Raw genomic sequence first — 23300 nt, 5'->3', positions numbered from 1 at the left:
TAACCGCTTCTAGGTGATAATTGCGACACGTAACAGGCACCGTACGCAGGTTTCCGTACAAATTCTCACCGTACCGTGTGTGGAAATATTCCACGGTTCATCAACGACCGGAGAGCAGGAAGTCGACTACCCGGAACACCCGGAAGACCGATCTGACGTTAGACGTGATTTGAGTGTTGTCGCACCGCAAAATAGTGCATCGCACAGTACGGGTTTGCAACATCCAGCAGTCGCCCCAGCAGCATGACATTCTTTCAAGCGGTAAGTGCCATTTTGGCTTTCAAGATCACGAACGTCCGGGGCAGCATTTGTATTCGTGGTTTGCAAGACTCGGTGCCTAAATTGCTCCTAATGATGCGCACTGCCAGTTACGTGTGTGGCTCCATTTGGGATGCAAAGAGAGTCGTATCGATTCCTGCATGTTTAGTGATAACTGCCACGTGATTTGTGTTTAATTATGATCGGTTCGAATGGACTATTTGTGGAAGGTCCGTTATCAATGAATATCAAAGTGCAAATTGAACACGTTGTTTTGTGTAAGAGATTGTTGGAGAGTGAAGTGAACGTTTATGATGTGATTGGTAACTAAATTATTTATGTGAAGGTGTTCTTCCAATCTCAATGGGACTTTTGCAATGATCTGCACCTCATAAACGATGGAAGTTTTACAGTGAGTTCCTGAACGTTTGCAGCTGTGTCTTTTAAGCCATAATCCACCAGACGACTGTGGAACGACTTCCAAAGTTTCTTACAATCTTGTGTAATGTCAAGTGAGCCAACTAATTAAAATGGTTACTTGCGTATCGAAAAAGACGCTCTAAGAATTCCTTAGACACTTGTCAAATGTGTAGTATCCTTGAACAACAATTTGATCAAGGATGTATTAAATTATATTTTTGGCTAATTACTTCGAACTTATATGAACAAACAGCTAACGTCGTATTTGGCGTTAATGCACGTTCTCCAGTTTACTGAGGTTCTTCGCAGTTCTGAATCCGTACAAGTGATACAACCAGAAGAAGACATTTTAAATTAATTAAGGAGACTCTCCTAATCGAACGATTGTTTGTCAATGCTGATAGCTAAGTAATACATTATCCGATCACAACTCCCCACACTAAACTTCGTGGAGTTGGTGGCGTTGGAAGAATCGATTACAGAAAAGATCCCAATTTCTTTAGGATTTCTCAGGAAATTATTGAGGATTTCTTTAGGAACTCTACGACTTCAGTGTTAATTAGAATTTAGTTGCATAGTTACAAGCGAACAAGCAATAATTTCAAACTGGTTTGTTCTGTGGCAAAAACTATGGGGTTTGGCTTCTGTTGGGCCCCAAGGTCATAGATATTACTGAGGTTTACTTCAAAATTGGTTCAAAAGTTTGGATTGAATATAGAGCGGGAAGGTGCTAGTCTTTCCATAAACTGTATTTGGTCTAAACAACCATATTTTCAGTAACTCATCATGTAAATTGCTGTTCATCAACTAATTTACATCCTCAACACAGCTAGAACAGTGAATATGCTCATACTGATTCAGAAACTGTTGGAACTAGAGCAAATGAAATATGAAGTCATTAGGATAAGCTTTCAAACCCAGAAGATAGTAAAATATGTGTGGGGCAAAATGTATCCAACCTCAATACACACGACACATTACAACTTGACATCCGCAATTAAGCTCTTGGACTGGCAGAGACAACTTTACTTGTGTGAGTATAACCCACCAAAAAAAAAACGTCCATAGATAAACATTCCATAAATAACGTGATTTTGCTACTTGTATGCTTACGTCGATCACGAGGAGCCTCTTTTGGTTCTATCAATAAACAGCAATTATCCTCCACCGATTTACCCTCAAATGTACTACAAATATTGGATTCTCATTGGTAACGCTTTGATTTTTTTTGCTGCTTCGTTTTTTTTTTCATTTGCTTTTTCCGCTACTTGTTGACTCCTCGGCCGTGTCGATCTGTTAGCACGTTTGAAAATCGATGGATTCGGGTTTTTTTTTAAAGCGTCAATCCCCACAAATTCTACGTATTTGCGAGTGAAGCGTACAATTGCATATGATAGCAAATATTGAACACTCATCCTCGTCGAATGTTCTTTGAAGTTGTTACTCTACCTTTCGTATCGGTCCGGCGTGCATTACTGGTTCACAACTTGTACGGGAGATGGTGCTTGAAGGGACCTTTGCGGACTTAACCTCAATTACCACTCGAGGATCGCGAGGAGTGACGCGGGAATGACGCGAATACGGCACAGAAATGAAGAGTGTTCTTGAGCTTTTTTGGGGGAAGCGTGTTTGGGGTTGAGACAGTATTGCCGATAGCCGGTGCAGGAAGTAACAGATAATTAAGTACGAAGAATATCTTCAGCTCAGTACATTTTCTTGGTGGGTTACCAAGAAGAACGCGATGTTAGAGGTACTTTGTAGCACACTTTCCAAACACTAACCTTGATCATAACCAATTCCTCCGCCGCGAGATGATGTGCGCACTTGCCAAAGTGACGACACTGCGCGCAACAAGGGTTCATCGACCAACACCGAAGTACCCGCCCGTTTCAAGGTAACAAATTTCGGTGATCCTACACCAGCAACACTAATGATCCTCGGCCTCCGGAGCCTCATTGAATTACGCTTCGTCCGTTCGGGCCGCTCCAAGTTGTTGGGCAGAATGGGTTCCTTTCATCAATGCACACTTTGATGCTGGCATTGGATGAAGTGTACTGACGGAGCACCAAACGACGAACACTCGAATCTAGGCAGGCGTGCAAGAGTGAAAACAGTGCTGTCATATTCACGAAACGATGATCGATGATCTTTCACATTATGAGCGCGTTGGGCAATCCATTTTCGAAGGCAAATTGCACACACCAATCTCTCGTTGAGCATCGCGCGTATTTGATCATACATTTCGACAAACGATTCACCCGACGATTAGACGATGGGGTAATGTAATGCAAAAAAATGGATCCATGTGACGTCGAGTCGGATCATTGGTTGTAGCCCTATCTGTCTGTGAATTATTGCCAGTTGCAACGTTTTCAACAAATGTCCCACTGTGACATTGGGATTAGCGCATTTGTAATGCAAGCAAAGGTCCGCTAATGATATCATTAACATACAACAACACGAATTCCGTTAGCCTTTGCTTGGTTCGGCAGCAGTTTGTACACAACTTCGCTTTGTTTGCCTTGCCACACGGACGATGCGCACACCCAGAATTCAGACATGCAAATTTCTTGTTTCTATAAACAGTCAGTTAAATTTGATTTCCAAGTTCCGGGACAGGGAATGATTCACGCCCACATGATTGTTTTGGCCTTTCTCCTCATTTCCAGCTCGAGAAGTCTTCCGCGGTGGAGCTTTACACCTACATCACGCTGCTGCTGATCTGTGTGTTGCTGTACATCTTCTCGGACTATTTAAAGATATGTGCGCTCGCGTTCCGTTTGCCCGGACCAACGGCCTACCCCGTGATAGGGAACTGTTTGGACATTGCTAAGAAAGATCGTAAGATATCCGCCAACACAGTGCGAAAGACTGTCCGAGAACTCACACCACCCTCCTTTCAGTGATCTCGCGCGAGATGTCCGAGGCGTACAAAAACTATGGCCCGCTGGCACGCGTCTGGATATTTGTCTTTCCAATGTTTGTCGTGTTCGATCCGAACGATCTGAAGCTGATCCTGTCATCGAAGAAGCACACGAACAAATCGATGTTTTACAAACTGCTGCACAATTTTCTCGGCCGTGGACTTATCACCAGCAGTGGTAAGGCGTGTACCGGTTTCGTCTTCTACTGGGATTTTTTTATGTGCAAAGATATTTCGACATCACGCTTTTGCAGGGCACAAATGGAGCTCCCATCGGAAGCTGATTCAACCATCCTTTAACATAGCGATACTGGAGAAGTTTATCGACACGTTCACGGACAGTGCGTCGTCACTGATCGATAAGCTGCCGAAGGAGGAAACGATACTAAACGTCACCGAATACGTCAACAACTGTGTGCTGGATATACTCAATGGTAAGCTTCACAAGTGCTTACGCCATTCTACGTCTACTAACATGTGTACTCTTTTGTACGATCTACAATAGAGGCAGTGCTAGGAGTTCCGGTAAAATCTGCTGATAAGAAAGAGATGGAACAGTCACCGTTTAGACAGTGAGTAACCTGAGCTACCGGAGCTAACTGATAATGGCTTTTACACTCCTTCGCTTCCCAATTCCACAGAGGAAAGGTCGTTGCACCGTACCGCATCACTCATCCATGGCTGTTGTTCAACTCGATCTACAAGCTAACGGATGCGGCGACAGCAGAGCTCAACCAAAAGAAACAGCTCGATGAGTTCTCCAGGAAGGTAAGGATGGAAACACGCTGCTATCTGTTCGATCGTCACAAAATGATTTTGCCTCTGACTGACTTGCAGATGATTCGTCGTCGGCGGGAAACACTGAAGACACTCACAGCGTCCGACAGACGCTGCCTGTTGGACTTTATGATTGAAATCTCGAACGAAAATCCTGACTTTACCGAGGACGACATCATCGATGAGGCGTGCACATTCATGTTGGCAGTAAGTGATAAGAGAGCATAACTATATCTGTGTACTTACGTCAGTATAAATATAACACCCCGTTCTTTGTATGTCTGTTCTCCAAGGGACAAGATTCGGTTGGTGCCGCCGTTGCCTTTACACTGTTCCTGCTCGCCCGCCACCAGGACCATCAGGCGAAGTGTTACGAAGAGATTCAACGGCACATCGGTCCCGACTGCTCGAAACAACCAACCGCCGAAAGTATTCGCGAGCTGCGCCATCTGGAGGCCTGCATCAAGGAAAGCCTTCGGCTCTACCCAAGCGTACCGATGATGGCACGTAAAATCGGTGAAGATGTCCGGGTGGACAAGTACAACCTCCCGGCGGGAACGGAAATCCTCATCCTGCCGTACGCGACGCACCGGCTCGAACACGTCTATCCCGACCCGGAACGGTTCGATCCGGAACGGTTCGGGGATGGGGCACCGCATCAAAATCCGTACGCGTTCCTTCCGTTCAGTGCCGGGCCACGGAACTGCATCGGCTACAAGTTTGCGTACATCGAGATGAAAACGGTCATCTCGCGGGTGTTGCAAAATTTCCATCTCTCCCCAGCACCGGGCAAGGAGGAGCTAGAGCCAATATTCCGCATGACGCTACGGGCGAGAGGTGGCCTTTGGGTTAAGATGACTCCTAGGAAAGTGGTCTCGTAGAGACTCTATACGGAACGACAGTCAGTGTGTGTGTGTGTGTGTATGTTTGAGTGTGAACGAGAGTGTACCAGTGTGCATGTATGTGTGAAAGTGGGAAAGGGAAACTAGATCCATCGATAAAAGGTCTAGGATTAGAATAGCTTAGAATAAGTGGCCAGGGAAGCAATAAATTATGCAATCTCCAATTTTATGTACACAAACAAACTATTCCCTCTTTCTTGATGAATACTTGCGAAAAGGTAAGTAATGTTACACTATTTTTTTTACAAAATTACAGCTGGATTATCGTGTTGCTTTATTGTCCGCGAGTGGAACGAAGTAGTAAAATAAATAAGGCAAATGTCAGACCACCCACGAAAGGGTGCAGAGAATTTTCGGTGCAGCACAGATATTGGCAAGTAATTGTTTAGCATCCGCTTCGAGCAACGTGGTCCCTCGGTGTACCGTGCTCAGAAAAGAAAGGTCCTTTACATCATGTGATTCAGTCTGCGATTCATTTAGCACACGTCAGTTTAGCTGCCTTTGTGTGGGCTTTGGTTTACTTCAGAAGTACACGATCAACTTATCATCGATAGACATGTCCTCCGTGCCATTGTTCTAGAAAGAAGCGTTAGAGATTTGAATTTGAAACCATCCGAACGCCTAACTGTATGCAATTCGCATAACAAAATGGCTTCTTCCATTCAAATAGAACCCTTCTTCCTTACCTTTTCGTCGTACTTTTCCTGCCATTGCAGTAGCAGATGGTTCAGATTTTGACCGGCGAGTTCCTCACGATCGAGCGCCCTCGTGTTATGAATCTGCGATCGTCTCGAGTGGTCTGTAATCAATTCATCCAAGACATTCTGTTAAATCGTAACACAGTTTCCACAACCTTCTACCTCACCTCCTTCATGATCCATAAAGTCCTGGTTGTCACTGCCCAGGGTGGATGAAGCGGCACAATCCGTCAGCCGGCCGTTCGCGTGCACTGATGGCCGTTCCATCATGCGCTGTTCCGAGCGTTGCAGTAGAAAGCGGCTGGAGTCGACACCATGCTTGAGCGGTGGTATAACACCTCCACCATGGCCCACGATCTGCTCGGCCGACGCAACCTTTCGCTTGCGGCGTCGGTACACGCAACGTACGAACCCACCGATCAGAAGTACCCCTAGCGCGCAGGCCACCACTATATTGACGATGAGCAGGTTCGAGGTTAGGGAGGCAGTTTCCGGCTTGAGCTTCACGACCACCGGTACCGTGGCGGATTTGGGCGGCGTTCCCGTGTCCGTTACGGTCGCAAGCAGACGCATCGCCACCGGGAGATCGGTCCGGTTCGAGACCAGCCAAAGATTGCCGTACGGGTCGACACGGAACAGATTGCTGTAGTTGCCCTTCAGCACAAACGACAGTTCGTCCGTGCGGTCACCGTCGGCCGCCTCGATCCGTCCCACCAGCATCGGTAGCTGCTGGGCGTGCAGCGGATTCTCGATCGCGAATGAGTAGAACGGCTTCCGGAACCGAGGTTCCCACATGTTTGCCGGCAGCACATCGATGACAACGGTTGTGCTGGTGTTGCGGTCAGTGCCGGGTGTGCTCGATTCGATCGCAAACGTGTACTGAGGCGTCCGGCGGTAGTTGAGCGGTTTCGCTAGAATTATTTCCCCACCGGGTCCAACGCGGAACTGTTCCTGCGCAGCGGGTGAACCAACGATGCCGTAGCGTAATTGCTCCCGGGAACCATCGCCGGCGGTTGCCAGCTGCGATATCTTCGTGCCGGGTTTGGTGTCTTCCCGCACGGTGGCGTAGAATGTGCCGCGTACAAACTCTGCCCCACCAACCGGTGGTTGGACGCTGATGGCGCTCAGTGACGACTCCGCACCTTTCGCGGGCGACAGAATAACCGTGGTCAGTGCGTAACGATCGGGATTGTCCACCTGGGTCGCTTTGACGACGATCGTTCGGGAGTGGTGTGATTGTGCGGGGGGCAACGCACGGGTCTGCCGAATGTTGCCCGTGTTGGGATGTATCTCGAAGTTGCGCTCGTCCTCCGAACCGTTCGACGATACGATCGAGTACCGGATGTCGGCCCTTATGCCCCGGTCCTGGTCTTCGGCACGGATGGCTTCCGGGCTGATCCTTATGTCACCCTTGTCGGCGAGCAGCTGGCCGTAGTACACGTCCCGCTCGAACTTTGGATTTTGATCGTCCGAATCGAGCACGCGGATCGTCACAAACGTGTCGGCGTACTTCGGTGGTTTGCCCTGATCCTGGGCGCGTATCTTCACCGTAAAGTTTTGCACCGTTTCGTAGTCGATGTACTTCTTTAGCACGAGCGTGCCCTCGAGCGGTGTTACGAACGCCACATAATCGGAGTACGGTCCTGGGAGTGTTTGGTACTCCACCGTCGAGTACGGTCCAGGTTGATCCAGATCATGGGCTCTGATGCCTTGCAGAATTCTGGAAGGGCCGAGGGTAAGGCTTGCAATGCGCAAAAGAAGTTACAATGGTAATTTTTCCTACCTCGTTCCAATGACGGTCACTTCCGAAAGGTTCAGCTTGTACGGAGCACCAATCCACAGCGGCGCATTATCATTCACATCCGTCACCCGTATGTTAACCGGAATGATAATACCCTGAAAAGAAATAATTACTCCAATTGCCTTTCAGCTGCTTCAATCTTCCCTGTGACTGATCTTACCGCATCGTCGGAAAACTTGCGCTCACAAATCACGTTCACAAACACTGCCGACGGTCCGATCAAACCTTCCTTGTCGAGCGGTTTGGCCACTATCAGATCCTTCGTGCCGGGCGCTATGTACACGGGCGAATCCTTTTCGCGCAGCGTCAGCACAATGTCTTTGCCCGGGTCGCCCAACACCCGCAAGCTGCCCACGACCGCACCGACGGTGATGTCCTCGTTGGCGAAGAAGTTAACCGCCGATCCGCCGCCATCCAGATAGCACCGGTTGTCAATCAGCTGACCGAAAGCTTTCCCATTTTTTTTGGGACGGGAAAGAAAAATAGCGTTGTTAGTACATTTGGAGCAAACAAAAAGGTAGATTTGCTTTCGCATGTTTTCGCAACCCTGCTGGAGCATTTTTGCTCGGGAAATCACACTTGTACTCACCGAGGGTGAAGATTAAACTAAAAAGCAATACTGATAGTGTACACTTTAGCACCATGTTTTACCAATTCTGCCTGGACTGCCTGAAACTAAGCAGAAGTTTGTTTTAACTGTGCCCAGCATGACGGACATACGGCAGAAAGAAGGATCACAACGAATTGGACTCCTTTCGGATTCGATTATTGCAATAGACAAAATGTGTGATATTCCATCATGACAGCTTAAATATGTGTGAATAATGTACAAAGTTTTGTGGTGCTATACATTCTGTATGTTTTTTTCATATATTTTGTTGCGTTATTTTGCTTCATAAGTTCTGCACATAATAGTATTTAATTCATTTCACTATCCTACGGGGGTTCCCTGTTTCTCTAGCATTGAAGTCACTCTTCGGTTAACTTTTTTTTTGTGTTGTTTTGGGTTAATTAAAGGGGATTGTTGTTGGTTACAGTAATTACAGTGATTGATCTGCATTATTTAAAACCAAAACTAATCGCTTTTCTGGAAATTTTACTCAATATATTCCCCTATAATCACATATTTAATATATTGTTATCTCGCTCTAGCACACGCCTGTAAGTTTTTTAATGTCCTTCACCACCGTCCAATTGTGTTTGCCGGAACTGTTTTGGTTTCGTGTGTGGCGTTTCACGGTTCCCACAACCTTCGAATACCAAATATTCCAACTTTTACCTCTAACTCATCAGTTTAGGCTCCCTTTAGCAACATGGAACAAACATTACACAAACACACCGCCCCCTTCCCCATTATGCACAATTTCTTCGCCGAGGCCTGGCGTCTCTTATGTTGCCTGGCTGGCGCTTTCCGCTTCGTTTATTTACAGTTTTTACCCGTCTTGTGCAAGCGCGACGATGCGACACCATTCAGCACTACACCAGCACCATTCGTGAAGCCTTACCTTGGGCACGAAATTAGTCGAAAATCGCCATTCACAATTCTACAGCAGCGGTTCTTGGTTTAAATCCAGCAGGCCCGGAACACAACGCAAGCACATAGCTGCACTAATTGCTAATGCGGTTTTTTTTAAGTTCTTAAGTTGTTTATCGAAAGTGGAAACCCCAATTATGCGTGCACCCCTCGGAAGTGTGGTGGCGGTGGGTTGTGCCAGTGCAAGATGAAGTTGATTTAGAAAGTGTTTGTCTCCTTAAGCGTCTTCGCCATTTAGCGCGAGCCACATTTGACAGGTGTTGCTATGGGGGGATTGTTGTGCGAAGAGCGACATTTTTTATTGTAGCGTTATTTTCCGTATTTCCCTCTTAATCATCGAGCTGCGGTAAACTCTACGAATAAAAGCATTATTTGAATAAGGTTTATAGAAGTATAGTAAATTAATGGTTTAATTTGTCGTTTTCCACCACTGCATGTTGCGCTAGGTGGAAAAGAGCCTCGTGGAAAACCTTTCGTCAAAATCCAACACTGTTTAACGAAGCTTAACGTCATAGCTGGACGAAAGTGCAGCAACATATCGTTTTCATGCCAAACATGAAAAACCCGTCCAACCAAGGTGTGTATAAATTTACAGTTTTCCAAACAGCAAAACAATGGCCCATTTTCTACAATATTGTGGCTATTTTTTGTGTAAAATTGCTTAGGACATTCGTTAACTTTTTATGTATTACAATTTAAACACAAATCGCGTTATTTTTATAGCTTTGCTAACAGCGCTTGCTCACCTGCTGTTGAAATCTTTTGTTTTTGAATGCAGGAAAAATACATACCGCCCATTCAGCCCCCCCTTTCGGGGGCCATTCCCTCTTCACACGATGCGTCTCCGCCATTTGCCTGTTGTTGACGGAAGTTTGTGGTGCAGCTAGCCGAACGAATCCGGCCCGTTCAGTTTTCATCTCCTTTCCGAGTGAAACGTTGCGCGATCGCGATAGATCGTGGAGTGTTTTTGTGTGCGTGTGTCGAGTGCTGCCCCCACAAGAGGTAGTGTGCGGTGACTGGATGAATAGAAATGCGTTAGCCAATTTCCCAACCCGGCGCATGTTTAATTCAGCTCCAAATGTGTTTTTTTCCATTCACCCCCCAAAAAAGAAAATAACAACCCGCTGGAAAAAGTTTGGCGATCGTGTAAAGAAAATGTAAAACCCCACCCCCACCCCACCACCCCAATCGTGTGACGTGTTTTCATCAGGGTGCCTCTGTCGATGGGCTCCGGGTTTAGCTTTCCCGACCCAATGCATCCGTGCTCCCTTTCCCCTGCCCTGATCAATCTGCCCCTTAATGGTGCGTCTACCTGCTGTTTGCTGTCCCTGCGCATCGTCCCCGTTCCCCGTTTTCAGCCACCAAAACCTCACCCAGCCCGAATGTCAACTGCATAAGTGAGGCGGTTTTTGTTATCGAGGGGTTCGTCGCTTTAACGGTCATAGAAATCGTTCGTTCCGTTAGCTAACTTTCACCATTACATAAACGCGGCACGGTCGTGGTTGGCCGTCGTCACAGGTTCGCGTCTCGGCTGCGTGTACACTGCAGTCAAGCAGGCAAGTGGACGGCTCCCAGCACACAAAAACCAGCCGCGAGCCGATGGACTGGGATGGTACGCACTCCAACACTACGAAACGACCACTTGCTTACACGCCTCCCTTCCCCAAAGCGGCGATCGCGCGCTCGCGTCAGGCAGGATCGATGCTGTGGGAGATCGGTCGGGTGTGTAGTCGCCTGCGTGCATACGACGAGATCGGTTCGCGGCTTACTGGTGTTTCGATTTCGTGTCCGTGGCATCTGCGCGTGGCAATCTTAGCTCATCAATCCGTCCAGGAACGGTGGTAGAAACGCGAAGAAAAGCTATTCCATAGTGCGTTAGAAGCAACATTAAATTATTCATTTCGTTTGATTGCTGTACATTTGTTACCGGGGGTTGTGACTTGTGACAGACAGCCATTCTCGAGCTAAATTAGCTTCATTTGCATTCCATAGAACCGCGTGTGAATTCAAGCTTCCAGTGTGTCGGCAAGGAGTAACGTACAGGCGCGCAAGATGGCTAGTGAGGTGCAAAATTTCTACAAAAACAAATACGTCTTCCTTACCGGTGGTACGGGATTCCTCGGTGTTGCTATCATCGATAAGATTCTACGTTCGTCCCCAGAGGTAAGTTACCAAACCGGGTGATCCATGCCCATAACTCAGTCTGAAACTACTTTGGAATCTCAAAATTGCGTTCCAATACCTCGCAGTATTGGTCGTGATCGCGATGACGTAGATCGACACCGAGTGCTGGCCAGATAAATACGGAATCACGCATACGCGATCATGCGCTTTGGGTCACTCAAGATGCTCACGTAAGATCCAATCGAACTGTCTCAATACGATCGTCCAAAAAAAACCCAAAAAAGTTGTTACGTTAACATTTCGCCCTCCAAAATCCAAAACACTGCTCCACGCGCTACGTCGTATGCATATTGCAATCTTTACCACCACCACCACCATCGCTGCATTACGCATTGACCTAACGCTAATCCCCCTTCCCAATCGCCCCTGCGGGAGGTGTTCCTTTTGGCGATCCAACAAACCGCAGCCAACCAAAGCGAATCTAATCTTCATCAACGTTCCTAATTTCCGTTTGCTCCCAACCTACGTCACAACACACTGTGAAGGTGATTTTCGAGCCCAAACCTTTGCCACATAGTATCGAACAGTACCAAAGGAACGTAATGACGCGCCATGAATCTTACGCGTCAATGAGTGTGAGGTGGTGTCTGCCGACGTAATAGTTCGCGGCTTCGGGTCGAGTTTGATTGCGTTTGTTTGTCTGTTTGTGGTAACGAATCGGCGCTTTTTTCTGCTGTTGTTGCTTGCTTTTATTCTATTCTGTTTGTTCTTGGTCGCTTCTTCCTACGATGTGGTGTGGTTGGATGTAGCTATTTGTGCGCTTCAATCGTTATTTTATTAGTTTTCCACAGCATAGTCCACCTTCCATTACTCCATTTGACCTTGAATTATTGCCGGGTGTGAAGTGGGTTTTATCTCCCTAGTTTCGTTACCCCGTTTTGTGGCGCGTAAGCAATGCCCACACGTTGCATGCATTGCGCTGCCGTGTACTCGATCACTATTTATTCACTTTACTTAACGAGCGTACGAATGCAGGGTTACCCCTGGTGAGAGTTAAATGTGCGGATGGGTCCAAGCTTTTGCGCATCGTTATTCCATCGATCAACATCGCAAAATAGTGTTCTCGAATGTCCTCTTGATTTTGAAGATCGTTATACCATGAAGGAATTGGACATTAAACGTCTGAAGAATTACGCATCCATCAAGAGATAGATGATTACTTTCAACTAAAGGCGAGTAATTTTATCGGATATTTTCTTCACCAACGCTACTTACCTACTTACCAGGTGTATCACCTGTTTGGCTGACTAATGTTGAAGCAGGAGTCCCTTGAACCACTCGCGATTAAGGTCCTGAGAGGGTTCTGAAATTGGTAATATATCACAATGATTGCTTATTAAGATTGAAACATACTGGACTGGGTCTGAAGCCTGTATCATCCAGGGTAATTCGGAAGATATGACCAGTTCTATTGGAACATCATGGAGTTCGGTATGAAGAATTTGTCCACCTTTCGGTTCTTCCATTGTTCATCCACAAAAAAGTAAAAATTATTCCGCCAGCGTATGCGAGGATCTCCTTTAAGATCTTTGAGCCTAAAATACTCCCAAAGAGGTGATGATTCATCTCTAACAGACATAGAATTCTGACAGAGTTTTCAAAATTTATAGTTGAAATCCATTAGCCTTCTTCTATTTCATCGGCACAACAACCTAAAGAGGTCTATGCCTTTGACTAACCCGTATTTACCCGTAGCCGGACAGTCAGTCCTACGTATGGAGGGGTTGGTCCGAAAGGGATTTCGGACCGGTCTTGTCGTGTGAAGAACGACGCCACTACCTATTCACCACCGGACCGCCGAGAGTCTAATCCATTCTATAACCTCTGTAAACTTCGCTGAGGGAGCTTCGTTATTCAACATTGACCCTATGGCTATAAACGGCCTACTTGCCAATCAAATCGTTTTCGCAATGATGAAAAGCAACTTTTGCTGTAACTCGATGTTCTAATAGCTGTTTTTGTAAAAAAAAACATTGTAATAAATAAATCAAATACAAAAAAATTATTACCCCTATGTTGACACCTAAATTTCACCGGTGAACCCTGCAGCCTCATAACAATCATTTTATGTTGCATGCTTTCTGTTTTCATTGCCGTTCTTTCGTTCTGTCCCTCGGCTTTCAAGGCAAATTTTAAACAGTGGATTTTTTCCCATCAACTATCCCACCGCAAACCATCAAGGAAAGTTACTTTCAAATATTGTCCATATGTCCATTGCCGTGATGCCACTTTATAGTGGTCCGTTTTAACGGTTGGCAGAGTTTACGCTGAACGCGGCCATAAATGTACACTGATCGATTTATCTCTCGCGTAAATTAAACACATCGAGCGTGAACGTTTCGTGGCAAACAGGCATGGTCACACTCGATCTCCCAACTGTATTTGTTTTGTTTTGCTTTTCGCAGGTTGGCGGCATCTATCTGCTGATGCGCCCCAAGAAGGGTAAAGCGATCCAGGAGCGACTGCAGGAACTTACGAAAAACTCGGTAAGCCGCTCCGTTTTACTCGCGGATTCCTATGTCTCACGCCCTACAAACAAACCGTTCCCAGGTGTTCGAGCAACTGCTGGAGAGTCAATCGGCCGACATCTTCAAGAAGCTCATCCCGGTGTCGGGCGATGTGGGTGAAAACTTTCTGGGGCTCTCGCAAGCGGATCAGGCCATGATCGTGGAAAACACCAACGTGGTCATCCATTCGGCGGCTACACTCGACTTCCAGGCAACGCTTCGACCAACGGTCAACATCAATCTGCTCGGCACCAAGCGCGTGCTGGAGCTGTGCACGAGAATGAGAAATCTGAAGGTAATGCGAGCGAACGGACGGAAACGCGGAAAACGGTCAATAATGAGCACACCAACCGGTTACTATTTTCTAGAGCATGGTGCACATATCCAGCGCGTACGTTAATTCGTACCTTACGGAAGCCGAAGAGAAGCTGTATCCCTGCACGGAAACCGCACAGAAGGTGGTCGATCTGGTGGACACGCTGAACGATTCGGCACTGGACGAGCTGCTGCCAAAGTAAGCACGGTGTGCGGACGCGGATGTAGATGGTAACTTCAATTACAGTGCGATTAACTCTTTTCTTCAGACTGCTGAAGGACCATCCGAATGCGTACACGTTCACGAAGCAGCTGGCGGAGCACGAGGTTAACAAACATGCGGCACAGTTCCCGTGTGCCATTATTCGTCCGAGCATGAGTAAGTAGATGCCCATGGCGCAAACTGCTTCTGGCGAGAGCTATTACAGAACCTTCAACTTCAACAGTTACCGGCGCCTGGAAGGAACCCACACCCGGGTGGACCATCTCCAAGAATGGGCCGCAAGGTTTCCTGATGGGTGCGTCCAAGGGTGTCATCCGTCGGCTTCCTGTCGGAGTGGACCTTGTCTACGATTACATTCCGGTCGATGCAGTAGTGAACCAGACGCTCGTACTGGGCTGGTACATGGGTACTAACAGGTGAGCGGCACACGGCTGGCTGGACAAACTGTTAGGCGAATGCGAGTAACGAGGGCTTTTATCCGTTTCCTTCCAGTTTCCGGGAGGTGAAAGTGTTCCACTGCACCACCAGCACATCGAATCCCTTCAAGTGGCGCTCGGTGGTTGACCAGATGAACGATTACCTCCACAAATACCCGCTCAAGTCGGCCATCTGGTAGGTAGCACCGCATTACAAGTGCGAAGACACTTAACTATTCAGCCTATATAATGACAATGTTCGATTGTTTTCGCCAGGTACCCACGGTTGAAGTTCGTGTCCAGCCTGTGGGTGTACAAGTTGGCATCCATCTTTGTGCACATTCTTCCCGCGCTAGTGCTGGACTTTATACTGCGGGTTACAGGTGGTCGTCCCATGTATGTATCATTGCTGATGCGTTTTGACATTAGCGCTCGACTGCCTTCACTGACACACACACAATCTCCGTAGGTTGATGCGGCTTCACACGAACGTTTGGGATTCGCTGAATCGGTTGGAAAAGTTTATCTTCACCGAGTGGAAGTACCACAATCCGGCCACACAACAACTTGCCCAATCGTTGCCGGATACGGATAAAGCGCTGTTCAACTTTAACGTCGCCCAGCTGCAATGGCCGGAGTACTTCGTGCATCTGACGCAGGGCGTCCGGCGGTATCTCAACAATGAGCAACCCAAATCACTCGATGCCGCTCGCAGAAAGGATAAAGTGTATGACACCGTCGTCCAGCATTATTTCCTTACGATGTCGTTTCTTCACGCTTCATTCCTTCTCTTCTCGCAGACTGTTCATCGTGGACATCGTCTTCCAGGTGCTTATCTTCTCGCTGCTCGGATGGTTGTTCACCGCAGTGCTCGGTTCGTCCAGCAGCTCCTTCTGGTTGTACAGCGTGGGAAGTTATCTGCTCTTCAATCTGCTCTAGATTGTTGGTGTTTCAGATATCATCGATCGGCATGCGTGCATTTCGTTACATTGCATTTCGCTCTGTACAATCGAAGTCCGTCGGTTTGGTTACACTTGTAACGGAATAAACAACGGCATTAATTCATTCGACTTACTCAAATTCTTGCCTCATCCGTTGAATACACCTATACCTCGTTATATAGCCTTCATGGACACATTTTCCCGAAGGACTTTGCTTTACTTCCGTTGCAATGATATTCATTCAGGGTGGCTTTCAAGGCCTTTCCCACACTCAAGTAACCGAACTAACTTCTCAAGGGAATCTTTATACCTCAATTGAAAATATACCTTTGCAATATGAGACAGCGAAGGATCGCAACATTCTTCAAGGTGATAACATCTGCAAAGCGCTGTTATACGAGGTATAGGTGTAATGTGTTGCACTGTGTTGTAAACTGTTTAGACATCTGATGCGAACTCTATCCCACACACTTCTCGGTAGAAAAGTTTACGTTACAGTTTAAAGGGCACATCAATTCGTTTTCTTTCCCTAATGATATTTGTAGTAAAATGTAAGCTAATAGGGAAGCGTATTATTTTTGTTTTGTTTTGTGGTTTAGGATGCCGACTAAATAATAATTGTAATAAAACAAAAAACGATTAAGCGTAAAAACTCTAAAAACCCGCCTTCACAATTGATTTTCGTTAAAGAAAACATGAACACGTACAAAAGATTATATTTACAAAAAAACAAGGTACACTAACAAGATCGCACAAAATATATCCCACGATCGCATTTTCGATAGAGAGAATAAAACAAAATCGATCAAAAAATGTTCATTGACCGTAACGGACAAAATAATTCTTCCCATTTCTGTGCCTGGTCTAAGAGTGATGTACAACGAATTTTCTTATCATTCTACTGCCGTCTAAGGGGGAATAAACCAAACAAGAGCCAAATGTTAAACAACCACCAGCACACACCGCTGCATATTGGGACCAAATTGGTTTTGTTATTTTCATCTCACGTTACAAAACTCAAGAGCTTTTAAATTTGTTTTCACTGTATTACTTGCTCAGCTTCCGTGTATCACACTGCTGCACACGACCAATTATTTCATAAACAACTGCTCCAGCGCACGGAGATGTTGGGCAGAACTTGTGCAAGCTTCCATGTTTTACGGTACGTTACTACTGTTAACAATTTAATATTTCATTCAATTCGTCCAGTGATCCCAAACGGGCCCGTTTAGTGGATATTGGGATATAATGCAGACGGACATTCACCCTATGCCACGTAACTGTACTCGTCACCGGAGTTGGGCGTTCGTTCGATGTACTGCTTGTCGATTAGTGACTCGATACACTTTTTAATCATGGACACGTTCGGTGCGAAGCTTACCTTCGACTGGGAAAGAATCTGGTGAAATAAAGAAACAAATGAAACGAATAGTTGATTCATTGTTCAGAGTCAATTTCATTAACTATTATTACTAACCTCTTGTATAAGGGTATTATGTCTTAGCACCTTTCGAGATTTCATAATGCGGACGATCGCCGCTTGTAAATACATTTTTCGATCCTCGTCAACGGCATTCATCGTGTGCTCCACCTGCAAATCAAGAAATAACTTATTTTTTTCATGATCTTATTGGGGATAGCATCTCCCTAATAGTAAAAAATAATGAAATTAAATTCTCAGTGATTTTTTTAAAGAAGTCAGGTAAAAGTTGAAGCTTATAATGGTTTACAAAATCAAACTCTTTCTTTGATTCCTTTGCAAATTTCTTAAATAGTGTGCCATCTAATGGAACTATGCAATATTTTGAGAAAGTGATATAACGCACAAAGAAAGTATTGCAGCGCCTATGCTGATTAACAGCTGTTTAAAAAGATTCACTACCTTTCATTTTTAAATTATTTCAAATTAATGGACTAAACGAAGGGGCGACCCGGTGGTATATTGCTAGCGACACCAGTCTTCGTACGACAGATTCGGTTCAAAATCCCATTCGGACCAATGCTCCGTACGCAAAACTGACTATCCGGACCGGGGTGAACACGCCACTTACCTCTTGTGGTGTTTCCTTCTGAAGGTTGGTAGTTATTTTGAATTTAGTTCGCTTGTTGTTGTAATTTACGTTGATGCTAACTTCCGTATCGTCATTCATTTTCTAAACACAAAAAACATGAAAGCGAAATACGTTAGTTATAAGGTGTGCCCAATGCTTCGTTGCTGTAACACAATAACGGCACACCATACCTCTTCGCTAAGTAGCAAAATTTTTGCCTCAACTAAGCTTTGCAGATGTCGTTGGAATATTTCCTGCTGTAGCTGTAGTGACGTTTGCAGCTCCTTGCACGTGTACTTGTCCGTGTTTTCAAACATTAGCAGTATAGCCATCTGGTACGTCTGCATTGTGACGATATAGTTGCGCTTTTCGAACGATAGCTTCATCTCGCCGTGGCACAGATGATGCAGCCAGGTCAGTTTGCGACCGCTGAAGTTGATATGGTAAAACTCCTCAAACAGGCGGATGGATTTTTCAAATTCCTGCGGTATGGCAAAGGATGCTACTACTTGCGTTGGTCCTAGTGGCCACGCACCAGCCTGCAGGACTTTGACGGAAAAGTTGATACCTGTAAAAGAAAGAAGGTCATAAACCAAAGAACCTAAAGAACCCAGGACCGATTCTTACCAGTCTCGTGTTTGTTGTCATTCAAATATTTGCTAAACTTCGTATTCAAATCGTTTGATACCGAAATGTCGGTGAACATGCGGTGAAGTTTGTTGGTGAACTCGTACCCACAAGCTTGCTTCAGCTTGTTAATCATTAACTCTTCTGCGTCCATACTTTGGGACTGTTCATGAATCAACCTAAAGCAAGAAAAGACAAAAGAAAAATTACAGACATGGAGACAAAGAACATTTTGTTAACGACCCACAATCATAAAGTCTTGCTCACCGTTTTGCCAACATGCGACTGTAAAACTTTTGATACACATCCTTGTCCTCGATGTACTTAAAGATGATGATGCTGCGTGTCAGCTTCTGGTCGATTTCGCCCTCAGTCGTTTTCGATTTCTTTAGCAAGCTATCACAATATTTGGCGACCAGTTCGGCACTGCGGCATACCTGATTATTACTGTGCTTCTCATTGATGATGCGAGCGCAGGCCTTATCGAGCGCGCCCAGAAACAATGGGTCCGACTTAAACGTAGTATGTATCAGTTCTTCGTACTTTCTATGCACGTCCAGCATGTTTTCCACGAATTGTATATGTACCTTTAAGTTTTAGAAGTGTGCGTGTATGTTAGAAGGACTGTCCGTCCATAACGCTAGTAGCTTCACTACTTACCGAATCACCTTTCATGCAGGAAATTGTCTTCTTGCCCTGTTCCTTGATATGCTCCAGGAACACCTCGATCAGCCGTTTCAAACCGTCCGTAACCGGTTTGAGCAAGATGTAAAGATTTCTCAAATCAGTGCTTTTCTCATTTGCTACCATCTCTTTGCATTCGGAGTACAGGAAGTTCATATGCTTGGTTACCATTTCTTCCTCACACACTTTGCGCAGCTTTGGAAGAGAACTGGAGACAAAAATACGTTACGTTAATCAACAACGTTGACGGGAATCGAACTGACCAACAAGCAGCAGAACACAGATGTTCACCATTTCTTTTACAAAGCGCAATACTTGCCTTTCATGTAGATAAATTTTAGCCAACTTTTCCTCTTCCTCAAACTTTTTGATTATCCTTTCCATGTACTGACTGACACTGCAAACCTGAAAGCGCCCGAATGATTCGTTATTAACATTCAATCCTTAAAAAAGAACAGCATCACACCGTACCTGTAGCAATTCACTCGCTACGATGCGGAAGTTCTGGCCGCTCTCCTCTAGCATGCGTGCCTCGAACAGTTCCTGGTACAGCTTGAGCGATCCTTTACGGCGGTCCTCCTGCACGGCGACGAAGCTTTGTATCACGCCTCGTATAACCTCCGTGCTTTTATTATACTGCCCGCTCGTATTGTTCACCCTTTCCGCATTGATTCCACTTAGTATCTGATCGACAAGCTCGTTGCCGAGCCGCTGTATCATGTACTGGTTCCAGATCTCTAGCGTTAGTTCACCGATCTCCATCTTTTCCTGGCTATCACCATGGTTGTTGCAACCGTACACGGCTTCCGCTTCGTTGAGCTTTTGCTTCTTGATGTGCTGTTGATTGAGGTAACTAAAACCAGCAGAAGATGGGTTTCAGTCAATGCTGACAGAGCCGACCGTCTTTTCCTACTCACTTATAAAGATTGTTTAAGTACTGCGAACCGTGGCTATATTCTACCCACACTTCATAATATCGCTCCAACAGCAGGTAAGACAATCCGGATGAAGGTCCGACCGAAGATTCGTCCTTGGAAGCATTCGGTGTTTCCGCTATTAACACTCGCTTATCCAGCAAAGTTTGGACGTGATTTTCCAGGAACGTTTTCGTCTCCAAGTACAACCGATCTGCCAAAGGTTCCGGGTGCGCCACGCATATTTGGTACACATCGCTACGGAAAATAAACGTCAAAACAAAGCCGAAACGAACTCATTAGAAAACTATCACACAACAGGGGCAATAAACGTAACACAAAGACGGAGTGTGTTGGATCGTTTGTCGCAGCAGTGCTGCCGGTCCACGGTGCACGGTGCGGCCGTGGCCTAGTTTCGGGATAGCACATTCTCTCTTTGCTACGAGCAGCATGGTGGCTTACGCAAAAAGGTTGTTCCAGATATCGTGCTTGATGCCTTGCAGTGTGATCACCTTCTGGACCGCTTCCCGCAGCTCAATCCAGACATCTTCGAACACTATTCTTCGCGGTTTGAGCGACATCTCTGCTGAGCTGCAAAAAGAACAGCAAATCGTGTATTCTATTTAAAGAACCCCGCTCGCACGCTTTCCGACGACCCATTCCCATGAGTAAGCGAAATTTTTCGGTCACAAACATAAACATCACTTTTCACCCCACAACCAGCCGAAGCGAGAATTGCGAAGTAGAAGTGCCTTTCACCATGCCAAACGTGCCCAACAGTTACCGCGCAAATACTCAAAAACGGCACACAGATCGCGCAAATACCGAGAACCGCGGGGTCGTGGAGAAATCATCACTAGTAAACTTACTTTTTCGGAGTTGACGAAATTCAGAAATTTGCACCGTCGTTGTATCGTCGAGTTCTCATAACACAAAAGCTGCCAGTGATGCCAAGTCGATTTTCGGTTGTCATTTTTTGTGACAGTCTGGTTGACAGTTCGCGATGACTTTTGCATTCTGTTCGTGTCGCACACTGTAATCGTGGCAATATTTTTTGAATTTATTTCCACACGTGTTGGAAGCGATGTTTAAATTTGAATATGTTAAACTCAAGTTCAAAATAAATTCTTTGTAAAGGTATATCACGTGCTATGCTTTGCAGAAATAATTAAAAGCAAGCAAGCAAAGAGAAAGTAGTAAAAAGAAAGTATTTAGAGAACAGTTGGAAGAACCTTTTGAAGGAATAATTGTGTTATTCTTTTACATCCACCACTTGTTGAATGCTGCTTGATGAAAAACAAGTAGATCGAAATATACTTCAAATGTCTAAGATTCCAAGTAGTGCCTCACTTTCTCAAATAGGTGTGAAACTCTACCGTAAATTGGATAGATCCGCCTCATAAACTGTATTTGTCAAACCTTTAATGTGCAACGCAACAAGTTTTATTACATACGCAGATCGCAGCAACGGATCTCAACGGAACCCATCTTTCTTTGCAATGTAACAATGAGCATGCCCGCGTACAAACCAAAGCCGGAAATCAATTAGATTGTCCCCAATCACATGGTTGACTGGAGGGACAATCATATATATATATACTCACCTGGTTGGTTTCACTCCCACCCGTTCCACAGCACCGTCACAAACAGCTTCTAAACCGCGGTAGGAAAATGTCCACCAATTCCACAATAAATGAGTTAACCGCAAAGTAAGTGTAAAATGGTCTCATCAACACTGACCAATCCTGCTGCTGCTTACGGTCATGTTCCGTTTGTTTATCAATTTTTAATTGAATTCTAAATCCGAGCGGAGCGGAAACAGGAACCAACGGGGAGCACAGTGCACAGTAGCAGCAACAGGACTCCAGCAGGATTAAGCTCTCGTATTTATTGCTCCCGTGCCAAAAAAAACACCAGTGGACATCCATTCCGCGTGCATACTCTCCACGCTTCGCGCTCTCTTCTCACGCGTTCGCTCTCGTCCTGAGGATCTCGTGGTGCGCATGTCCCACAGGAGTACTACCTTCCTGATGACGATTTTCCTGGGGCACTACTGCACAAACAGCAGCCGTGTCAACGATAACGCACATTACCTTTCGGTGTGCCACAGAACCTCACAGAAGGAAACCCTCAGCGTCTCCAGGCACAACGGGAGCCAACGGTGAACTTTTCACCGTCCTTAGTAGGGGAGCCGTTTTTTATTTGTCGCGTGAGCTGTTCGAATTGTGGTGAATCGGTGGGCGAGTGTAACAACATCGCAAAGGACAGTTCAACATCCGCTCCACAGGTGTAGGTAATCGTGCCAAATCGTTCCCGTTGCCCTGGCGCATGGCATTCTATTTGTCCTCCACGGGATCTGGTGTAGTTCGTTCGTGGCGTACGCTTTGCAGGCTTGAGTAGATCCCGTGTATTGCCGTCAAGAATTTTTAAGTCGTGTAATGAACTAAGTAGGCGTGTTACTACTTGGGGGACTGAATGTACACATCGAGCATGCAGTGTATCGTTACTGTCCAGCGTTAGTCTGTGGGAGGGTGTTACACTTTTGACTGCAGGGCGACACTTGGTGAAGTTTTTCTATCGCGACTACAAGGGCCAAATAGCCCAGCGGTGCGTCATTTAATCTTCAACAGGAAAACGCATTGTTTTCCGTGGAAAATTGAAGCAGTTTACACATAAAAAAAAACCAAAACCACCCTCATTCTACGACAGGTAGAATCCGCTCCTCTCGCTCCACGGCCGATTGGAGTGTCCTTTTCTTATCGGACACGATCTGCGTCAGCCAGTCAGTGGTCCCACCGCGTCACAATCTTCGTCGTCCATCTTTTCGACGGTTGGGCACCAAAGCCCTAAGTGTTTGTGTGAGTGTGTGTTTGCCTGTGTGCCTGTGTGTCGGTAGTTGGGAGAAAATGTGCAACAAATGAATGAGCAGCAGCAACAGCATCCGGAGTGGTTCAATGTCGTACCGTGCCCCATTTAGATCCATCAGCTGCCGCGCATGATATACCGCCAATGACAGCGTCACATCCGTGCAGTCACTTCCCTTTAGCGTCACCAGCGTTACCGTCACACACGGTGGAAAATAAGGACGAATTGTAGATTTGCTTTATTTTTTGTTTTGGTTGTTG

The 23300-nt window shown here is 45.9% G+C and overlaps 4 protein-coding genes across 4 annotated transcripts; 2 read left to right on the top strand and 2 right to left on the bottom strand.

The window, feature by feature from the left end:
• Positions 1–243: 243 nt before the first annotated feature.
• LOC128710467 (probable cytochrome P450 4aa1) lies at positions 244–5259 on the top strand. The gene is made up of 8 exons (XM_053805522.1): positions 244–261; positions 3348–3519; positions 3582–3779; positions 3856–4035; positions 4107–4173; positions 4243–4369; positions 4439–4585; positions 4672–5259. The coding sequence occupies exons 1-8, from the start codon at positions 244–246 to the stop codon at positions 5257–5259; spliced, it is 1497 nt and encodes a 498-aa protein (XP_053661497.1).
• A 543-nt stretch (positions 5260–5802) lies between these two features.
• On the bottom strand, positions 5803–8423 carry LOC128708792 (protein dachsous). Its single transcript, XM_053803773.1, has 6 exons — positions 8369–8423; positions 7940–8229; positions 7762–7874; positions 6146–7698; positions 5967–6079; positions 5803–5856 (listed from the first exon to the last, which is right to left on the bottom strand). The coding sequence occupies exons 1-6, from the start codon at positions 8421–8423 to the stop codon at positions 5803–5805; spliced, it is 2178 nt and encodes a 725-aa protein (XP_053659748.1).
• Positions 8424–11365: 2942 nt separating this feature from the next.
• LOC128709333 (putative fatty acyl-CoA reductase CG8306) lies at positions 11366–15897 on the top strand. The gene is made up of 10 exons (XM_053804324.1): positions 11366–11476; positions 13903–13983; positions 14048–14299; positions 14373–14518; positions 14589–14698; positions 14766–14958; positions 15035–15154; positions 15235–15354; positions 15428–15685; positions 15759–15897. The coding sequence occupies exons 1-10, from the start codon at positions 11366–11368 to the stop codon at positions 15895–15897; spliced, it is 1530 nt and encodes a 509-aa protein (XP_053660299.1).
• Positions 15898–17143: 1246 nt separating this feature from the next.
• Positions 17144–20756, bottom strand: LOC128719548 (cullin-2). The gene is made up of 11 exons (XM_053813175.1): positions 20638–20756; positions 20179–20433; positions 19733–20114; positions 19581–19666; positions 19238–19469; positions 18845–19164; positions 18578–18756; positions 18142–18518; positions 17951–18052; positions 17377–17490; positions 17144–17298 (listed from the first exon to the last, which is right to left on the bottom strand). Exons 1-11 carry the CDS (start codon positions 20754–20756, stop codon positions 17167–17169), a joined length of 2298 nt encoding a protein of 765 aa, XP_053669150.1. The 3' UTR covers positions 17144–17166.
• Positions 20757–23300: the final 2544 nt, after the last annotated feature.

Source organism: Anopheles marshallii, chromosome 2 (assembly GCF_943734725.1).
Source record: "Anopheles marshallii chromosome 2, idAnoMarsDA_429_01, whole genome shotgun sequence".
In the NCBI taxonomy this organism is placed as follows: Eukaryota; Metazoa; Arthropoda; class Insecta; order Diptera; family Culicidae; genus Anopheles; species Anopheles marshallii.
This window is presented reverse-complemented; position numbering and strand designations above follow the sequence as displayed.

Excerpts from the sequence above, each read along its gene's own strand:
- LOC128709333 (XM_053804324.1), top strand. The coding sequence starts at position 11,366 with ATGGCTAGTGAGGTGCAAAATTTCTACAAAAACAAATACGTCTTCCTT. Across the intron at positions 14,519-14,588 it reads CTGGACGAGCTGCTGCCAAA|ACTGCTGAAGGACCATCCGA; the intron begins GTAAGCACGGTG and ends TCTTTTCTTCAG. Across the intron at positions 15,686-15,758 it reads GCTCGCAGAAAGGATAAAGT|ACTGTTCATCGTGGACATCG; the intron begins GTATGACACCGT and ends CTCTTCTCGCAG.
- LOC128719548 (XM_053813175.1), bottom strand. The coding sequence starts at position 20,756 with ATGTCGCTCAAACCGCGAAGAATAGTGTTCGAAGATGTCTGGATTGAG. Across the intron at positions 19,667-19,732 it reads TAGCGAGTGAATTGCTACAG|GTTTGCAGTGTCAGTCAGTA; the intron begins GTACGGTGTGAT and ends GGGCGCTTTCAG. Across the intron at positions 17,491-17,950 it reads AGAAGGAAACACCACAAGAG|GTGGAGCACACGATGAATGC; the intron begins GTAAGTGGCGTG and ends CTTGATTTGCAG.
- LOC128710467 (XM_053805522.1), top strand. Across the intron at positions 4,036-4,106 it reads TGTGCTGGATATACTCAATG|AGGCAGTGCTAGGAGTTCCG; the intron begins GTAAGCTTCACA and ends GATCTACAATAG. Across the intron at positions 4,174-4,242 it reads GAACAGTCACCGTTTAGACA|AGGAAAGGTCGTTGCACCGT; the intron begins GTGAGTAACCTG and ends CCAATTCCACAG.
- LOC128708792 (XM_053803773.1), bottom strand. The coding sequence starts at position 8,423 with ATGGTGCTAAAGTGTACACTATCAGTATTGCTTTTTAGTTTAATCTTC. Across the intron at positions 8,230-8,368 it reads TAGTTTAATCTTCACCCTCG|CTTTCGGTCAGCTGATTGAC; the intron begins GTGAGTACAAGT and ends AAAATGGGAAAG. Across the intron at positions 7,699-7,761 it reads GTGACCGTCATTGGAACGAG|AATTCTGCAAGGCATCAGAG; the intron begins GTAGGAAAAATT and ends CGGCCCTTCCAG.